Raw genomic sequence first — 21224 nt, forward strand, 5'->3', positions numbered from 1 at the left:
CTAAAGTCCATATAGACTATATTAAATGTAATACACTCATCAACATTCCTGCTTATCTCCTCAAAAAATCAAGCATATATGCCAAACACTAATTTCAGTCAGCATGGATTTATTTAATCACTCTCTTTCCAACTGCAGATACACACTGCCTCTCAATTCTTTTTAATAATATCCACACCATCAAGGTTAGATGGATTGGCCTCTAATTTCATGGTCTATACTTTCCATTTTTGTTAATGATGGGACAAGTTATCAGTTCTCCATCAGATCATAAGAAATAGGAGCAACAGTTGGCCTCATGAGCCTGCTCCTGCATTCAGTACGATCGCGGTTGATTCAACATTCCTTACGTTGACTTTCTTGCCCTTTCTTCGTGATCCTTGATTCCCTGATTGATCAAGAATCTATCTATATCTTAAATATATACCAGGATTCTGCCTCCATAGCTCTCTGTGGCAAGAAGTTCCAAAGACTTTAAACCCTCCGAGACAAAAAATTCCTCCTCATCTCAGTTTTATATTGGCACTGCTTTATTCTGAGATTATGCCATCTGGTCCTAGACTCTCCCATGAGGGGAAACAACTTCTCAGCATTCACCTTGTCAAGACCCTTAAGAATCCAATGTTTCAATGAGATCATTTCTCATTCTTCTAAGCTGCAGTCGTAGAATCCCAACCTGTTTAAACTTTACTAGTACGACAGTCCTTCTATTCTGAGGGTCATCCTGGTGTACCTTCTCCAAGCTGCCTCCAAGGCAATGACATGATTCCTTTAAATAAGGGGAGCAAAACTGCTCACAGTACTCCAGATGTGGTCTCACCAGCACCTCGTGCAGTTGCAGTAAGACTTCCCTACTCATACTCCAACTCCTTTGAAGTAAGGCTGTATTCACTGGCACCTTAGCTGTGGCCAGAGGATTTGAAAATTACTGCCAGGACCTCTGATATATTCTCCCCTGATTCCATCAACAGCCCAGGATGCATCTCATCTGCCTTTCGGATTTATCCATTTTTAATGCTGCTAAAGTGCTAGTCCCTTCTGTCTCATGTCATCCCTCCTCACTTCAGTAGTTGATTCCTTGATCAGTTTTGAAAACTCCTGTGCTCCTCTTCAATCCCCTCTCTATCTTTTTAGATTAGATTAGATTCCCTACAGTGTGGAAACAGGCCCTTCGGCCGAACACACCGACCCTCTGAAGAATAACCCACCCAAACCCTCTAATTAATGCACCTAACACTATGGGCAACTTAGCCTGGCCAGTTCACCTGACCTGCACATCTTTTGGATTGTGGAAGGAAACCAGAGCACTCGGAGGAAAACCATGCAGATTCAGGAAGAATGTGCAAACTCCACACAGACAGGTACCTGAGGCCAGAATTGAACCTGGGACCCTGGTGCTGCGAAGCAACAGTGCTAACCACTGAGCCACCATGCCGCCCCTAAAATGGCAATTGTGGGATTTGAACCCAGGCCTCCTTAGAGACTGGAGCCTTTATCCCGCGCCTTAGACCGCTCGGCCACACTACCAGCCACAGATTGTCTCAATACTCTATAAATCAGGAATGTTGGGCTAGCAATCCTATCCATCTTTCACCAAGTTTCCATCATAGCTATGATATCCTATTCCTATGTACCTATCAATGCTCTCAGCTCTCCTGTTGCATTCTTCAGTCATTAAAATGTATTCCATTTCACCTTGCTAAACTCACTTCTTTTTTATCTAAAGTATGTTTCCTGTCCCTTTCAAACTCGACTTTGTAATGTTTTCACTTCTGAAATCATCTCTGCTTCTTTTCCCTCACAACTACTTGTTAGGGTTCCATTACCCTGCCTATTCAGCTTAAATCCCCATAACATCATTGGCAAATCTCCCCATGAGTGTTGTTCCTAAGAATACTCAGATACTTGTACAGGTCCACCTGACCCAGAAATGGTCCCCAGCAATGTCTCTGAACTGAAGCAGCCTGGCAGCAAAAGTATTTAAGAGATTGCTACCTTCAAAGTCCTGCTTTCTATTTCCTATCTATCTCCTAAAGTTTGCAGAATTTATTTATCTTGCTTCTTATGTCATTGGTCCTGACAAGGGCCACAATCTCTGGCTGTTCACCCTTTCAGAATGCCATGCAGCTATCCTGTGACATTGTTGACCCTATGGTGGCTCAGTGGTTAGCACTGCTGCCTCACAGCATCAGGGTCCCAGGTTCAATTACAGCCTCGGGTGACTGTCTGTGTGGAGTCCGGTTTCCTCCCACAATCCAAAGTTGTGCAGGTCAGGTGAATTGGCCATGCTAAATTGCCCATAGTGTTAAGTGCATTAGTCAGAGTGAAATGAGTCTGGGTGGGTTACTCTTCGGTGGGTCGGTGTGGACTGGTTGGACTGAAGGGCCTGTTTCCACACTGTAGGGAATCTAATCCAATATAACACCTAGAAGGAATCATACTGTCATGGAGTCAAGTCTTCCACTGCACAAGCACCTGTCTACTCCTATCACTAATGAAGCCATTAGCATGATTATCATTTCAAATTTCTTTTCAACTTCCCCCTGAGCATTTGGACCACCCTCAGGGCAATGGCATCCACAGAGGAGCCATCATACTCGCCCATTTCCAAGGTTGAAAAGGGATTTGCAAGCAAAATACATTTGGGGGAAGAACCCCATCCCCCAACCCAACCCAACCTGGCAATTCCCCAATTGGGTAGCAAGAAATAGATGTGTCTTTACTACAAGGTCTAAGAATGTGAAGCAGCATGTTCAGGGTTAAATTCAAAACTTCCCTTTCTTGCGTGAATCCAGTAAGAGTGAACTTCATACATTTATGCACATATTTCTGTACACTTCAAGAACTAAAACTGGTCAAACAGTGAATGAGGTGAATTACTAATAACTGAAGAAATAAAAATGAATAGGAACGTAGATGTATGCAAAGAAAGTGTGGATTAAATGTACAATGAATAAATGTTTGACCATTTGGGCGAATTGGGCCAGAATCACAGGTGTTGTCAATGAATGAAAGCAAATTTATTTGGTACGAAATTTGCTTTATGCAATTGGGGAGAAAGAGAAAATTGGCAGCAAAAACATTGATTACAGATCAGGGGAAGCATCTCATCACTGAATGTCTGCAGTATTGTGAAGAAGCAGGGTTAAAGGTAGTGGAGCCTAATTGGTAGGAACTGATAGGAAGCTGAGTCAGAATAACTTTATCATTTTCACTGGGAATGCTGTGGTGACGAGCTGCATGTCACATGGCCTTGACTATTTGTCATTTCATGATCAACTGCATATTTGCTTAGAATCCAAAAATAGGTAAGAAAACAAGTTATAAAGAGGAGCCTGTTGAGGGATATAGTTTGAAGAAGTTGATTACAGAAAACTACAGGTAATTTGCAGATAACGAGCATTCTGGCGACGCAATTTCCTTATTATGTCATGGAGAAATTAAGGAATGGTATTATGGAGACCTCTGTTCACAATAGTGTGATTCCAGCTGTGATTATTTCGTGTGCTTCATTCTGCGCATGTGCTGATTTGAGCTGCTGACAGAGCAGCTTGCTGTACATTGAACAGCTTCCCGTGGAAGAGACATTATTTTTTTTTAAATCTGGAGAGCTTTTTTTTTAATCTGGAGAGCTGTGGTGACAGGAATGTTAGCAAGAAGCGTCTTGGTGATAAAATTGCAGCTGGTAATTGCAAAAGAAAGGCAAGAACACTGGAAGAGAAGCTAGCTATTATAAAGTTAAAAATCACACAACACCAGGTTATAGTCCAACAGGTTTAATTGGAAGCATACTAGCTTTCGGAGAGACGCTCCTTCAGGTGATTGTGGAGGGCTCGATTGTAACAGAATTTATAGCAAAAATTTGCAGTGTGATGTAACTGAAATTATACATTGAAGAATTGATTGTCTGTTAAGCCTTTCATCTGTTAGAATACAGTGATAGTTTCACTTCTTTCATGTGTAAATCACAAAACCCTTTTTTTAAAGTTGCATTCTTGGGTTAGCTGTTAACAATGGTGATAGCTAGACAATGTGTTGAAGGTGTTAGCCCCCTGTGTTCTCTGTCTATGACCTGATGTTTAGATTGATTCCAATCTAAAAATCGAAATAACAGAGTTTTACATAAATTCATGCAGTTTTTGAGCTCAGAGTTCGACATGAATCTGTGGTTTTTGAGCAAAGTGCAATATAACTTTGTACCAAAAAAATTCACCACACACAATATATATGTGTGCATGTGGGTCTTTGTCTGTGTGTGTGTCTGTCTGGGGTGGGGGTTGTGAGTGTGAGAAAGTGTGTGTGTGTGTGTGTAGTGAGTGCAGAGTGTCTTACGTCTGTGAGGGGTGCATGTGTGGGGGTCTGTGTGTCTATAAGGGTGTGTGTGGGTGTCTGTGTGCGCGTCTGTGTCCGTGTGCGTGTGTCCGTGTGCGTGCGTGTGTGTGTGTGTGTGTGTAGTACAATGGTGATCACCTGTAATGTGACATGAACCCAAGGTCCGGGTTGAGGCCCTCCCTATGGGTACCGAACTTAGCTATCAGCCTCTGCTCAGCCACTTTCCTCTGCTGCCTGTCCCGAAGTCCACCTTGGAGGATGGTCACCCGAAGGTCCGAGGCTGAATGTTCTGGACCACTGAAGTGTTCCCCAACTGGGAGGGAACCCTCTTGCCTATTGATTGTTGTGCGGTGCCCATTCATCCGTTGTTGTAGCCTTTGCTCAGTTTCCCCAATGTACCATGCCTCTGGGCATCCCTGCCTGCAACGTGTAAGATAGACAATGTTGGCTGAGTCACATGAGTACCTGCCATGTACACGGTGGGAGGTGTTCCCACGTGTAATAGTGGTATCTATGTCCACAATCTCTCACGTTTTGCAGCGTCCACCGTGACAAGGTTGTATGGGTTCCTTCCCAGTTGGGGAACACTTCAGTGGTCCAGAACATTCAGCCTCGGACCTTCGGGTGACCATCCTCCAAGGTGGACTTCGGGACAGGCAGCAGAGGAAAGTGGCTGAGCAGAGGCTGATAGCTAAGTTCGGTACCCAAAGGGAGGGCCTCAACCGGGACCTTGGGTTCATGTCACATTACAGGTGATCACCATTGCACTACACAAACACACACACAAACACACACACAAACACACACACAAACACACACACAAACACACACACAAACACACACACAAACACACACACAAACACACACACAAACACACACACAAACACACACACAAACACACACACAAACACACACATTCCTACACACACACAAACACAGATATTCCTACACACACACGCGCACACTCTCACATGCACATGGACACAGATACACACAGACGCGCACACAGACACCCACACACACCCTTATAGACACACAGACTCCCACACATGCACCCCCTCACAGATTTAAGACACTCTGCACTCACTACACACACACACACACACACTTTCTCACACTCACAACCCCCACCCCAGACAGACACACACACAGACAGACAAAGACCCACATGCACACATATATATTGTGTGTGGTGAATTTTTTTGGTACAAAGTTACATTGCACTTTGCTCAAAAACCACATAGATTCATGCCGAGCTCTGAGCTCAAAAACTGCATGAATTTATGTAAAACTCTGTTATTTCACTTTTTAGATTGGAATCAATCTAAACATCAGGTCATAGACAGAGAACACAGGGGGCTAACACCTTCAACACATTGTCTAGCTATCACCATTGTTAACAGCTAACCCGAGAATGCAACTTTAAAAAAAGGGTTTTGTGATTCACACATGAAAGAAGTGAAACTATCACTGTATTCTAACAGATGAAAGGCTTAACAGACAATCAATTCTTCAATGTATAATTTCAGTTACATCACACTGCAAATTTTTGCTATAAATTCTGTGTTACGATCGAGCCCTCCACCATCACCTGATGAAGGAGCGTCGCTCCGAAAGCTAGTGTGCTTCCAATTAAACCTGTTGGACTATAACCTGGTGTTGTGTGATTTTTAACTTTATACACCCCAGTCCAACACCAGCAGCTCCGAATCATGACTAGCTATTATAAAGCATTTTGAGTGTAAGGAGAGAATGTGATTATAGCTCACTTAACAGAAATGAGTGAGTCTATCTTATGCGCCATGATGATCCTCTGTCCCTACATTAACAATATTTCTAAATGTATTGTGTTAAAATTACTTTTGTTTCATTGATATATATGATTTATACTTTTATTCAGGCTGTGCTATACTCTGTGGTAGACTTTTAGGTGATTTTTGAGTAATTGAGTGATCTGCCCCTAACTCCACTTTTCCTATAGGCCCCTCTAGACTAAACTATTTTCTACTAAGCAAGGATTTGCTGGAACGCAAATATGGCGTTACAGGAGAAATATGTGTATAGTGAAAGCAGTATGTATAATGTGGGAAAACTAAGGTTGTCCATTTTGGCAGGCAAAATAGAAAAACAGAAAATTATTCAAGATGAAAGGGACTACAAAATGCTGCAGTACGTGTTGATCTTGGTGCCCTTGTATATGAATACAAAATGTTCGTGTGCAGGTCCAAGAAGAAGTTAGGAAGTCAAATGGAATGACTGAGTGGTAAAAGTATGGATTATAAATGTCAGGAAATGTTGCTGCAGTCTGACAGAACATTTGTGAGCCTATACTTTGTGTACCTCTGTATGTTTTTGATCTCCTTGCAAAACGAGGAATGTACTTTGATTCAAATCACTTTAGCAGACAGTCAGTTGGATATTGTATTATAAGGAAAGTTGGGCTTGTATTCTCTATCATTTTAAAGAGTAGAGTTGATTTAATCAAAACGTATTAAGATTCCAAAGGAGTTTGACAGGGTAATTGTTGAGAGGATGTTTCCCCTGAAGCAGGACTAGCTAGAACAAGAGGGCACATTAAATCTCAGTTAAAAATCACACAATACCAGGTTATAGTCCAACAGGTTTATTTGGAAGCACGAGCTTTCGGAGTGCTGCTCCACAATCACCTGATGAAGGAGCAGCGCTCTGAAAGCTAGTGCTTCCAAATAAACCTGTTGGACTATAATCTGGTGTTGTGATTTTTAACTTTGTACATCCCAGCCCAACACTGGCACTTTCAGATCATGACATTAAATCTCCTATTTGAGAGAGAGATGGTGGAGACTTTCACCTCTCTGAGGATTGTTGGTCTTTGGGATTTTCTTCTTGAGCGAGCAGTAGAAACTGAGTTATTGAATATATTGTGTTGAGGTAGGCAGATTTTTGATCAGTAAGGGAATCAAAGATGATGAGGGGCCAGCTAAAGTGGAGTTCAAGCTACAATTGTTTGAGTCATGATTTCTTTGTCCAGTGGACCAGGCCAAAGGCATCAAAAGCTGGCAATCAGTACAGGAAATGAATGGGGCTGTTGAGGATGGATGGCCCTTTAATCTGCATTTTGTTTTAACTTAGACTATCTTTGCTGGTATACCGTAATCTATATATCTATAATCTAGGTGTATTGGGTTAATGATGGGAAAGTATGGTAGAGTTCCAACTGTACACCATTGGAACTATGTATGAGCATGAGAAAAGGTGATTTTGGTTGTTGAAAATCAGATATCGCAGTCCTACACCAGTGTTCCAGGAATCCACAGGACACCGTCTTAAAGTCATGAATGAGGCAATCAGTGACCATCCCTCCATCACAAAACCAGTGAGGCAGACAGCTAGTGATTACAGATTCATCTCCTGATGAGGTCATTCATGTCTGCATACAGCCAAACGTGGACAGCATTCGGGTTGAGGCTGGTGTGTAACAGAATGGGGATCTACGATAGGAGAACCGAAAACATTCTCATGATTTTCTGTGGCATTTTCATTGTCAAATGCATAAATGCCATTGCTTCCAGAAGAGGTAAGGAGCTGAATATTCCGTACTCCTTGTCTTTTTAAAATCTCTCCGTCATGTGAAAGGCACATGTCATGAATCTAAATGAAACACTCTCCACCTGTCTGGATGTGTGTGGTTGTCGCAGACAACACAGAATACTTACCACCATCCCAGACAAAGCAGTTCCTATGAACACTGCCTCATCCAGTAACTGAAACAACCAAACCGTCTACCATCCAGTATACGGAGTCTGCTGTTCATACAATTCAAGATGTACTGCTGCAACTTGCCACGGTTTCATTCGATCTGCTGGTAGCTGTCCTAGCTGACTTAGCAGGACAAGGACATCTGGTGTACGGAATACCCGTCTCCTCCAAGTTACACATAATCCATATTTGGATGTATATTACCAATTTTTCAATGTCACGGAGTTAAACTCCTTGAGTGCACTGTGAGAGTTCCTTCACAAAATATGCTTCAGTTCAGCAAGACCCACAATCACCACCAACTCCTAAGGACAACTGGCGAGGGGCAATAAATGTTGACTTGCTCCAGTGAAGTGCTCATTGGGACAAGTAAGTGAATCAAGAAGAGGACTCTGTCAGCTATGGACTTTTCTACAGTTGATATCCTCGAAGTGTGTTTTCGTAAAATTCAGCTTTCTATAATTACAACATGGATGGAGTACATCAAGTGGAAGCCCAAACAAAATCTTTGTGAATCAGGAAAAGCTGTTGTATGGTTTGGATGATGAAGCTGTTTTCACCTTTTTGTTTTGCTGAAATAATCTCTCCTATTACACATGTTTGAATGCAATATTGTATGAATCGCAGTGCAAATATGAAGATTATTGCAGTTGCAAAGAGATCAATGTGCATCCTTGATCCTTGAAATTCAATCGTTAAATTCAATGGATTGTTCTTCTACTTTTTCCAAAGATGGGACAGTGATGTTCTTGGCTATATCTGTGTGTTTGGTCTCAAACAATGCCATCAACCTTATGTAGAGTATTATCTGGTTATAATTTTGTCCTTGGTTTTCCAATTTCTTCTGAAGAGGGCTGGCTGCTTAATGATATGAATGTGTGCTCACTGGCTGCAGCTTTATATACATCTTAAAGAGTAAAAATAATGTTTCTTTTTGTATATCATGAATTCCAAAAGGTCAGGGAAATATTTAACTCAGTCTTTTTTGCAACAAATTAAATGAGAATATATTTTAACATTTTTTTTGCAGTGATTTAGCTTCTAGTTGGCTCATAGTGCATAGATGTAGCATGAAATAATTCCACTTGGATTTGGAATTTCAATTGCTTTCCTGGAATGAAAATCAAACAAATTATGTAAACTTATCACAATTTTAACACTCATCTACATAGTGTCCCTAATTTGGAAAGTTTGGCAGTACTTCCAAACACAAGCGACAACTGAGGTATTATGGCAAATTACCTTAAGCTTTGGCAGCGGGGTGTTTTCCAAAGTAAAATAGGAGAGAGGTGATGAACTTGAGGTAGGAATTCCAGAGGCTAGGCACCAGACAGAACTGTACTTTATAACAGTTACATAGATTTTGTTGAACACTTAATCCTGCTTCCAATAAAACATTGCAGCCTTGCTTTAACCTTGTGGTTCTCTATCTCATGGAGATTTAGTGATGGAGCTAAGAGAATTTAAATTAAAAATATAATCCAGAATTGGGAATGAGCCTTATTGCAATGAAGTTGTGACTGGAGTGAGCTGGTTTGTTTTGCTTTACTTCTGTTGTACCAAACTGTCCCATCTTTTCCTTCAAATACATTGTAGGTCAATCTCGCCAACCTATGGAAGAAGCCAAGAATACCCTGTTGAGAGACCGCTGTATCAATCGTATAGTGGGGAGCTAAAAGAATTTGGTCAAAATTCAGGAAGACCTCTTCAGTGGAAGAGTCAACGGGAGAAATGGGCTGAAACAGCAGGTGTAGAGTCGAGGTCAGCAGATGCCCAGTACGGCGCTATTCATCGGAAAGTTTTTGAGTATGGATATCCTTCCCCAAATCCAAGGAGAATGGGATCAGAGCATACATCTCCAACAGGAAGAGACTTGTATCTCCAAGAAAAAGAAGGAAACCGAAGCTACCCACCTCCCTCAAGATATCTTGAAGATAATCCATACCATGATCATGATGAACGACCATGTGACAGCAATGAATGGCATGAGCACCGGAAAAGTTCTCACAATGAACGGCATCATGACCACGACCAGTGGCACAATGACTTTGACCAGCGACGCTACCATCAGAATGTGGAAATCCCAACTCATGTAAGATTGTATAATGAAAAACCCAAGAGCTTTGGAGGTGATCCACAAATGGATTCTTGTGCCCAGTCATTGCCTACTGCTGCTGGCTGTACAGAATCGTGGCATAACTTGGAAAACTTTCGAAATCCTAGTTTTCGTGAGGAAAGACGTTCAGGTTCTCATTCTCCTGGAAGACGGGCTAAAGAGTTTCTGGATAGGAGCCCCTACCAGAGGAGGTATTGGAATAGAACCATTAAGGTTGTGTTTTGATGTAGACCTTCAACTGAATAAAATGGTCACATTTTGAGTTGAAATTTTAAACCTGAAAGCCCTTTGTCCTAAACTGAAAGCATGAGCATTTTATGTAAATAACATGTTCTTCTGAATTATTTTATGAAAGAGCAGATTGATGTTTGAAAGCTGAGGCTCACTTGAATTCTCATTCAGTGTCCTGCTGAATGGCTTTCAGAAGGATAAAGGGGTTAAACTTGTGACCACAAAATACTGCTTTCAAGGCATTGCTCCTAAACTTGCTTCAAGTGTTACCAAAGCCTAATTCTCACTGTCTTCTTTCTACTGCAAGTGTAAACTGCTTTATGTCAAAACAGGTATCCTGATGAGGATGAAGTCAAAGGGTACAGAGAAACATCTGGAAGAGGCTGGGTGTCTGCAAAGCATGAGGTGATAGAACATGAAAAAGATTTAAAATGGCGAGGGGAGAAGTTCCCTCAGAATAGGAAAAGCTACCCAACTGCATCATACGATGATTCAGAAGGCAGTCATGTTAAAGAGATACCAAGAGACCGATATAATGATGGCAGCCACTGCGAGGAGTTTGTGCAGGTAAAAAGTGGGTTTGCACATTCACCAAGGTATCCTGAGATGCATACTTCTTCTGAACATCGCAAGATATTTTCCAGTGGAAGAGAGCCAGCATATTCAAGCAAAGGTAAAGAGTTTACAAGCAGCTCTTCAAGTAATAAAGAGGTGAGTCGTTTTCACAGTAGCAGTCGGAAATCAGGTACTGATGTGAACAGAAGAGAGGGGCGTCACTCTGTGTCAAGAAAATATTCCGTTTCTGAGCATTCCTCTAGCAGGTTGCAGCATGGATGCAAGAAAGAAGTAAGCTCAAGATCTCAACCGTCAGTAACCAGAGACCGTTCAGAAACAGGAAAGGAATTAAGAAAGCGCTCCAGATCTTCTGAAGAGCACCGTGGCAGCACTCACAAGCGATCGAGCCATCAATCTAGTGATATGGAAAAGTCACGCCATGGTACAAAGAGTGAGCGAAACAGAACAACGGAGTCTCTAACCATCAGAATAGATATGAAGAAAACTGTCAAAAAGTGCAGGTATTGTCCTTGATTCTTTGGTGATATGAGGCTGGCTAAAGAAATTTCATGCAATTATTAGTGTATAATAAAAGGTTTAGATAGTGATACCCTAGTTTTCTTAAATAAAGTAGTTTTGCAATTAAGGTTCCCTTAGACCGGAGGTTCCCCAATACTTTTTCCCCCCCAAGACCCCATTTCATGGCTCAAATTGCATGACTCCCAGTGAGATCTGTAGGAGCTGTGTGTGGTTTGTGGGTGCAGGTGTGGCTGCAGCATTGAGAAAATTGTGATTTTACTCTGTCCCAAAAAGCATATAAGATTGTTTGTCTTCAGGGTCAGACATTTTGGGCACAGCCAGTGTTTGGAAAAACTTGAAATTTAACGTTGTCTCGGAACTGTTCAGTCAATTTGGAACTCCGTGGTATGCCTCAGAACTTGTGACCCCAAATTCCAGTTTGCAATCCCCTGCATTGGGGAGCTCTGCCTTCAACTTGGAGCTACAGCAATACTGAATTACTCGTCCCTCTGATGCTATGGTTTACAGTTTATCCAGTTTTTATTCTCGATCATCATTTTCCTTGCTGATTCCTAGCCTTTCTACAAATGCTGCAGTTCCTCATGAAAGGAGAAGTGCAGAAAGAAGAATTGCATCACGAGCCAGAAAGCAAAGGCAATTGCATTCTGAAGTACCAGGAATTTAATCTGTTCTTTAATAGAATCAAGTAGCAAACAAGAAAGACTGCAGATGGAACAGAAGTTCTGGTTGATCTGGTTATTTACGAGAAATCATGGTAGAAAAAACATTAAATTAAGAGAAGTTCCCACATGAAGATTTTGTGGACATCAGGAGGTTCTTTCTAGTTTTGGTTCTGGAAAGTTGTTGGTGACTACGTTTTTATTGTGAAGAGCTTGAGCCAATGATTGGAAAATTAAGCGAAAAGAGTGCAGTCATCCTGAAGTAAGGTAATGCCCGAGTGCTCACCCTTTCAACTAAAGCGGTATATTGAATAGACTGTATTTTTCTGCCAACCCTGTTTGTACTGTGGAAACATTTTGCTGGGCGAAAGGTCTTGTCAAAATGCCTTTTCAAAGGTTGCGAGTAGTTCAAATGGACAAAGAGGAATCCGACATCATTCAGCAGCGACAGACATTTCTATAATAATGGTTCAAGTGCCACTTTTCTGAAGCTCTGCAGTGAGTTAGGTAACTAATTGAAATATTCAACAAGGAGGAAAGCCAAAGTGAAAGTGAACAGAATTATTGGCACCAGGGACAAAATAATGCTACCTCCCAGGCCTCAGACTAAATTAGCGTGAGGATTCCGAAGGGAGCACAAGATGAAACTGCTGAGGCAGCAAGATTATACTTTATGTTACAATGATTTGTACCCCACAAAGATAATATTTTTCAAACAACAAATAACACGTCTTTAACAAGGAGTCAAAAGAGCGTATTTGCATTGGATGGGCAGTATCTTTCTGCAAACTATTTGTGCTGTATTACTGTTTTGCTGTTGGATATACAATGATTCTTGAGAATAAATTCTACCACTTCCGTCAGAACTTGAACTCATCAAGACACCATCGTTTAGGACTTCGGCTGTGTTCAAATGTGTTTTTAACTATGACTGGTTAGTTGCATTATATCATCATTTTGTAATGGCAGAGCGGCCGTTAAGTCAACTCATGCAGTAGCGCAAAGCAAGATGTCAGTCGGCTTCTAATTTGAAATAAACAGCTCTCATCTATCAAGCCCTGCAATATATTAACTTTTTAGTTGACTTCTTGTAGCATCCTTTATTTTGACTGCGATCAAGCTCTGATTTAATGATGTTACCTGAACTAATATCATAATTGATTACTGCCAGTTCAAGTTGAGGATTCCAGTTTGAAGTAGAAGGATCCTCCTGTTGTGATCATTGCAAGGTTCACGTATACATACTCGCTGCTCCTGTAATAAATAAAGAAGGTAATAATGAGCAAATTAACTAAGAGTGAGCTCTCAATAGATTGACATGGACCAATAAAGATCTCAAGGACATACAGGCAATGTCAGACGTCACAATGAAAATTGGTTTGGCCTTGAAAATCATGCAGCTGCTTTTATTTTTGAATGACTACAGTTGAGCAGTGAACATATCATGTTGTTCGGTTCTGGATAGTAATCCAGGCGAACCTGATGGAAGCAGTAAATTAGAATTCTCGCTACCATTGGGAACACCTTCTTTCATTATTTCATTTTGTTTCACCTTCTAGCGATTCCAAATGTTATTTCAATGTCAATGAAAAGCATTCGGATCACTGGCTCATCAACATCCTGAAGATCTGTGCTGACCACAAACTACAAGAAGGTCAGAGGGTGGAAGTTCAGTAGCAACCAATAACTCGCCTCTTGGCTCCACACAGCCTGTCTAGCTTGTACAAGGCGTGTGTTGGAATGCTAATCACTTGCCAGAATCAGTGCAGGACTAACAACATTACGAAACTGGGCAAATGTTTTGCAGAAATTTACCAAAGGCTCCTTCGAAAGGATCTTTCAAACCAATGACCTGTACCGCCCAGAAAGATGAGAGCAGAAGGTACATGGAACACCATCATCTTCAAGTTCCTTCAATACCCTCTACCATCCTGACTTAGAATGACTGTATATTGCTGAATCTACATTCGCTGGGTTAAAATTCTGGAACTCTCTAGCGGCACTGTGGATATGGGACTATAGTGGTTCAAAAAGGCATTTCCCTATCTCATCAACAGCAATTGAGGATGGGCAATAAATACTATCTCAGCCTGCGATGCCCACATCCGATTTTCAACGATATTGCTTTTCGGATGAAGATTCAAGATGACCCAGTGTTGACTGCCATTGGAGAGAGGACTTAACATTTAAACAGCTGGCCAGAAATAAGACCAGCATTGTCTTTGTCTTTGTTCATCTTCTGATTTTTAATTTGGATTAAACTAGTATTTCTAGATTTGGTTTTAATCTTACATCAGTTACTAACTGATACATCTGCAGTGGACTGCAATTAATGGATAACTCAAAACCTCCTTGTTAACTTTGCTTGGGCCGTTAATTGCACTACCTCTCGATGAAAACATTGAGATCCACCAATTTGAAATTACATTTTACTGAGAATTGCCTCGAAGGGCAAAGCATCAGTTCCTGAAAGAGCCCGAATATGGATTTCTCTGCATGATGTGCCTTGTCGTGTGAAATTTCTTTCTGCTCAGCCTCAACTTGCTCAAATATTCTGTTATTAATGTGGTGATTTTCCCTTTTGATAACCGCTTTGAAAGCTCAAATCTGTTTCTAAGGAGAAAATCCACTTGAAACAAATGAGTTCTCATGAATGTGTAGTCTTATTTAATTCTGTAGTGTGTGCAGGTGTTATGTTAGAAGAAGATTTTAAGGAAACCAAAGCCAGATCGTTTAAGGTAAATTCTCAAAGTTTTATGTATTCTGCTTTTGTCCTTCTCTGGAATGTAATATGAATGACAATTAACATTTGGTAAAATAGATTGAAATTAATTTTGTATTTTTAATGGCAGGCTTAATTTGATTGAGTGCAATTCTTTTTATAGAGTCTTAAAGTACTTGGCTGAGGATGTGGTGAGAAATTATTCTTGCATTCTATTCTCCTCCTCATACATCTGATAAAGGAGATATTATTATTTAAAACAATATGTATCCTGCTTACAAAATTTCCATGTTTATTTTGGTACAAAAGTATCATCAGCCTTCTTGAGCCGAAGTTTGAGAGTTTTCTTTTGTAGAACAAAGTGAATTGCAGTGGTTAAACAAGGCAGTGCACACCACCACCACCTTGGGCATCTCTGGATAGGCATTAACATTGGCCCAGCAAGCATTACCCACTTTCCATGATGGAATTTTTAAAAAAAGTGTAGAGGGATAGTTCCTGACATTTAAAATCAGATTTTCAATCTTAATGTAAACTAGTATCAATGCCTTAGCTTCTAACACTCTGTCTCGGTGTACCATTTCTCGTCATTTTAATGGGGAGGCAAATTTAGACAGCTCTGGGAATATACTCTGACTTGAGCCATTCTGGAATCTTCATTATATAGCTGTTCTTCCCAAACTAAGCTATTTGCAAACAATTCTGAATTAGTGGCAGGTCAGAAAATGAAACAAGCTCTCTGATATGCAGATAGCCTCTCTTAATTACAATATTTATGGTGGGCTGCGTAGTTTAAAGAACAATTTGTAGATGACATTTGAAGTTTAAACAGTGAAATTTTGATCTTTAACAGATTTGGTGGCATGGTGGCTCAGTGGTTAGCACTGCTGCCTCGCAGCACCAGAGTCACAGGTTCGATTCCAGCCTTGGGCGACTTTCTGTGTGGAGTTTGCACTTTCTCCCTGTGTCTTTGTGGGTTTCTTCTGGGTGCTCCGGTTTCCTCGCACGGTCCAAAGATGTGCAGGTGAGGTGAATTGGACATGCTAAATTGCCCATAGTGTTAGGTGCATTAGTCAGAGGGAAATGGGTCTGGGTGGGTTACTCTTTGGAGGGCCGGTGTGGACTGGTTGGGCCGATGGACCTGTTTCCACACTGTAGGGAATTTAATCTAATCTAATCAAAAAAATTGAAAATGTAACAATTCGGAACCTTCATTAATATTTTAGAATAGCCAGTTTCTGTAATTAGAAGGTTTGCTATCTTTGTATTTAAGCATATTTACATGTCTTTTGATATAAGTTCAAGAATGACTGATACCTGGTTGTGAATTTTTGAATGTATGTGGGGATTTCTCCAGGCCGACATCAAGCCATGCTTCAGAGAGACTAATGTCTCGGGATTTGGTTAGTGTTGGCAAGAAACGGGATGAGTTCCATCATGTGTTTGAGCATATGGGTTCGTCATTCGAGGCTAACCCGAACATCTCTTCAGGAGAATTTGCCCAGGAGATAATCACTCTGGTGCACCAGATTAAAGGTTGGACATACATTATGGCATCCTTTTTATTTAGTTGCAACAAATGCTATTGATAGTGAGATGATGGTACTAAAAGCATTGTTTGTTGCTCAGGGTCCTAAATAGATGGTTAAGTATTGTCTAATGGTACTTAATGTTAATGGTAAATTACATGTTCTTCAGAATTGTTTAAAACATTGTATATTAATACAGTGAAATCTGGTTTAAAGTCAAAGCACTTTCGTCTTCTGGTTGCTGAACACACAAAGTGAATGAGTTGGGGTTGTAGCATTGCTTCACTTCATAATAGGTACCAATTCACTTGAGCCTAAAATTACGCACTGTACTTGAAAAGGTCAGAGTTTAATTTGGAGGAGATTCTAATTTGGAACATAAACAACAGGGTAAACTACACGGGCCGAATGTAAGTGGGGATAATTTACTCCAAAAGGATCTCAGATCCTGATTCCATTCCTGATTGCAGTTTCTGGGCCATTATTTATCTATCTTGAACATATAGCAGAAGGTTAAATATGTTGTTTACGACAGTTAAAGTAAGTGACTTTTCCCCTTTAATTCCCACTTTGCTATCTTACATAATACTTGAGAGAAGCAGACGTACTCTGGAATTTACTTCATTCAGTAAGACGATGGCTGCTGTAATATTTTAGTTTTGGACAGAAGCCGCTTGGTTCCTTTATTCTCCAAGGGTTATAACTGTTGGTTATAAATGTAGTGAATATCCACAGCCCTGTGAATACAGCATGTAAAAACTTTGCAACCCACTGAATGAAGAAGTCTCTCCTCATTACAATTCAAAATTCTAAATCTTTTAATCTGAGCCTGTGACCTTCTACCTCAGCCAGAACGGGGAATAAGCCCCATGCTCTTGTAATTAAAATCCACATGCTGATTATCTAGCCAATCAAGTGAACTGAAGCCCTCTTCCTCTTACCTAAGTTAATGATGTAGGTTAATTTGCATTGTCTGTTAATTTAGAGGTTTGCATAAAGCACTCTGCAATAGTTAAAATATATATGTCAATTATATACATGAGTGAGAATTAATACATTGAGATATTGGTGCATTGTCATGCAGTGCCATGAGATTTGAACTAACATGTAACAATATCTAAAGGTGCATTTGTCTTAATTTTGTATAAAAACTAGCATTTCTGCTTCCCTACTGAGATGTGACCCAAGGTAATGAGTGGTCATGATTTTTGTTACAGAAGACCATTTTAAGTCTTCAGATCTAACATTGCATGACCGTTTTTCAAAGTTGCAAAATGCACAGAGTCCTGGAAGAAAAGAGGAAAATGCTCGGGGCCCTGAGATACACAGGTATTGTGGTGATACAGCAAGTCTTTTACAGTTTTTCTGAAGCCAATCTTTTATTCCTTAAGGGTGTGATTTACTTATTTTGTTTTCCTTTCTGGGAAAGACGGATTGACATGTCACTGGAAGACTTACACAACCGAGAAAGGAAACCTGTTGCCAGAAAGGTATTGTACCGTTTAGTGTGTTCCTCACTTTATTCCCTTTTCCATTAGGAATGTTGCATGCACAGGGCAACCTCAATTATCCGAACATCAATTATCTGAATTTTGGGTTATCCGAACACTACCTCAAGGTGCCGTAAAAACGCTATCAATTATCCAAACAATCCGTTATCCGAACAAAATACTCCTTGCCTGTCTCGTTCAGGTAATTAAGGTTGTTCTGTATAACTATTTTCTTCTGATTCCAAATATGAGGCTGTGAGAATGGAAATTGGAAATTGTCGGTCATCCAACACCGTTCAGGTGTGTGCAAAGTTCACATTATACTTGTACCTGATTAGATACAGCAGCAAGAAGGCAATGAATGGGCATTGAACCATACAGTAAAGCATTGGTAGGTAGGTACAGAAAACCATTTATTATTGGACACTGACGTGCTGGGCTGTGCTATCTTTTCAGATCAGGAGGGAAGGTTTAAACCTGTGCCCTCTTGATATTTTTGTATCTTAGTGCATAGCAAGCTTCCACTCATTCCATTTGTGCTAGTGGATCCAGAAGATCATTGTGTCTGACCCTCAACAGGGTCTGTAGCACTTGAGCCCATCTCATAACCAGGCTTCTATCATTCATGGTGGTAGCTCAGCTTAAATCAGCCCTGCCTCCTCAATAGACCCAAGGTCCTGGCAACATTTTTTCACTTTTTTTTCAAGTTGGTAGCAAAACACTGACCAGGTCCTGTGGATTGAGATGGACCTTGTAACTTGATTCAGTTTCTCCTTTGAATTGTTCTAATCCCTGGATTACTGTTTTATTCTTAAGTATTGCTGCTGTCATTCACTACTTCTCCTAACCACTCCACTCCAAAGTCTCTCAAGACGGAGTGCATTATTATACACTGCTGTTTTTATTAACCCCCACAGTATTAAACAAAAAGCCTGATAATTCTTGCAGCGTTACAAAAAATTCAGGGTAAGCTGAGCAAGTTGGTATTGTGTATTTCTGTTCTGATGCAATATCACTTGATTTCTAGGAAAAGCTTTGCATTGAAATGAAATTCATAGAATCCCTACAATGTGGAGACAGGCCATTTGACCCAACAAGTCCACACCGACCCTCCAAAGAATAACCCTCCCAGATCCATACCCTATTACTCTACATTTACCCCGACAAATGCACCAAACCTACACATTGCTGAATGCTTGGGCAATTTAGCATGGCCAATTCACCTAACCTTAAAGACTGTGGTGCTAGAAAAGCACAGCCAATCAGGCAGTATCCAAGGAACAGGAAAATTAATATTTCGGGCATAACCCGTTCACCGAACCTGCACATCTTTGGATTATGGGAGGAAACCTTTAAGCCTTATTCTGGTGGGCGGCACGGTGGCACAGTGGTTAGCACTGCTGCCTCACAGCGCCAGAGACCCGGGTTCAATTCCCGACTCAGGCGACTGACTGTGTGGAGTTTGCACATTCTCCCCGTGTTTGCGTGGGTTTCCTCCGGGTGCTCCGGTTTCCTCCCACAGTCCAAAGATGTGCAGGTCAGGTGAATTGGCCATTCTAAATTGTCCGTAGTGTTAGGTAAGGGGTAAATGTAGGGGTATGGGTGGTTTGCGCTTCGGTGGGTCGGTGTGGACTTGTTGGGCCGAAGGGCCTGTTTCCACACTGTAATGTAATCTAATCGAATCTAAAGAAACCCACGCAGTCATGGGGTAAAATATGCAAACTCCACACAGGTAGTCTTCCGAGGCTTCAATTGAACCCAGGTTCCTGGCGCTGTGAGGCAGCAATGCTAACCACTGAGCCACCGTGCAGCCAAAACTCAGGTCACTCCAGATAGGATTGAACCCACAATCCCTGGATTAAGAGGCCAGTGTATTAGGCCACTGAAGCCATAAACTCAGGTCACTCCAGGTTGGACTTGAATTGATCATGTTGCCAAATATTACTTGGTATAAATAAAGATTTACCTCTTTTTGAGTCTGCAGTAGCTGAGTTAATTTTACGACTTCCTGTTCTTTAACATTTAGACGAGCACGTGGGTTGCTGTAAATCCAGATGATCTTCGGCATGACATAGAGCGAAGGAGGAAGGAAAGGTTACAGGACAAGTATGGGGAGACCTATCAATCCCTGGAGCCAATGTTTCTCTCTCGCAGGTAATTCCCAGAATATCAACAATTTTTTCAAATTCCACATGTCAATTCCACTTTATTGACTACTCACTGCTGAACAGAATAATTTTACTTTGATAAAATTTCAGGAGGGATCGTTATGAGTGTTTGGTTGGAAGAATTCTTTGCATTGCTGTCGGAGATAAATAAAAATAGTGCTGTACTTAACTCAGCTGAAAGTTAGTTAATTAAAATAAACTGGTTTAACTTTTTTTTAATCAGCTAGTTCAGAGATGTTATTACACACCACTGGAGCAGGTGGGACTTGAACCCTGGCCAGACGCCTCGGTGGCTCAGTGGTTAGCACTGCTGCCTCACATCACCAGGGATCCGGGTTCGATTCTGGCCTTGGGTGACTGTCTGTGTGGAGTTTGCACATTCTCCCTGTGCAACGCATGGTTGCATGGGATTCCTCCGGTCTCCTCCCACAATCCAAAGATGTGTAGGTCAGGTGAATTGCGCATGCTAAATTGCCCATGGTGTTAAGTGTGTTAGTCAGGGGTGAATGTAGGGTGGGGGAATGTGTCTGGGTGGGTTACTCTTCAGAGGGTCAGTGTGGATCTGCTGGGCCGAAGGGTCTGTTTCCATACTGTAGGAAATCTAGTCTAATCTAATGGAAGTCCAACAGGGACTGTAATATTTGCAGCTCCATCCCTGGGTGATCACAAACCACCAACCTTTCATTTCACACTCAAATGTATTGACCAATTCTGCCTAAGCCCTCTACACCTGGTATTCCCAGGTGGTCTCCTATCTAAGTACACACAAGGCCGGAGTCTGCTTAGCTTGTGCGAGCAGACATTTTCAGCCTACTGTGACCGTAGGCATAATAGGTTTTACTTGGGTGTTTTGCACCTGAGGAACAAACTGTCATTCCTTGACTAGAACTCGAACCCGGGCTTGTGAAGTGAGAGTGCTAAATCCTAACTACAGTGGAGCATCCACAAAGTTGAGAGTTTTGTGGTTAGCATGGACATTGAGATGGTCACACTACCTGGCAGAAAGGGTCTGGGTGGGTTGCTCTTCGGAAGGTCGGTGTGGACTTGTTGGGCTGAAGGGCCTGTTTCCACACTGTAGGGAATCTAAGTATACCGGAATTCCAAGAGAGTCAGGGGCATAATTAAGTGTAGTTGCCATCACTAA

At 41.3% G+C, this 21224-nt stretch overlaps 1 protein-coding gene across 2 annotated transcripts in view; it reads left to right on the forward strand.

Moving 5' to 3' along the window:
- Positions 1–21224, forward strand: part of LOC122554874 (BCLAF1 and THRAP3 family member 3-like) — a 58247-nt gene that overhangs the window by 15914 nt on the left and 21109 nt on the right. For both annotated transcript variants that reach the window (XM_043700228.2, XM_043700227.2), the window contains 6 exons: positions 9667–10377; positions 10750–11493; positions 16251–16429; positions 17640–17751; positions 17852–17912; positions 19939–20066. In XM_043700228.2, coding sequence (XP_043556163.2) covers positions 9667–10377; positions 10750–11493; positions 16251–16429; positions 17640–17751; positions 17852–17912; positions 19939–20066 — 1935 coding nt within the window. The remainder of the gene's footprint in view (positions 1–9666; positions 10378–10749; positions 11494–16250; positions 16430–17639; positions 17752–17851; positions 17913–19938; positions 20067–21224) is intronic.

The sequence above is a fragment of the Chiloscyllium plagiosum genome, unplaced genomic scaffold (assembly GCF_037043375.1).
Source record: "Chiloscyllium plagiosum isolate Xiang-an unplaced genomic scaffold, Cpla_swu_hap1 HiC_scaffold_12, whole genome shotgun sequence".
Taxonomy (NCBI): Eukaryota; Metazoa; Chordata; class Chondrichthyes; order Orectolobiformes; family Hemiscylliidae; genus Chiloscyllium; species Chiloscyllium plagiosum.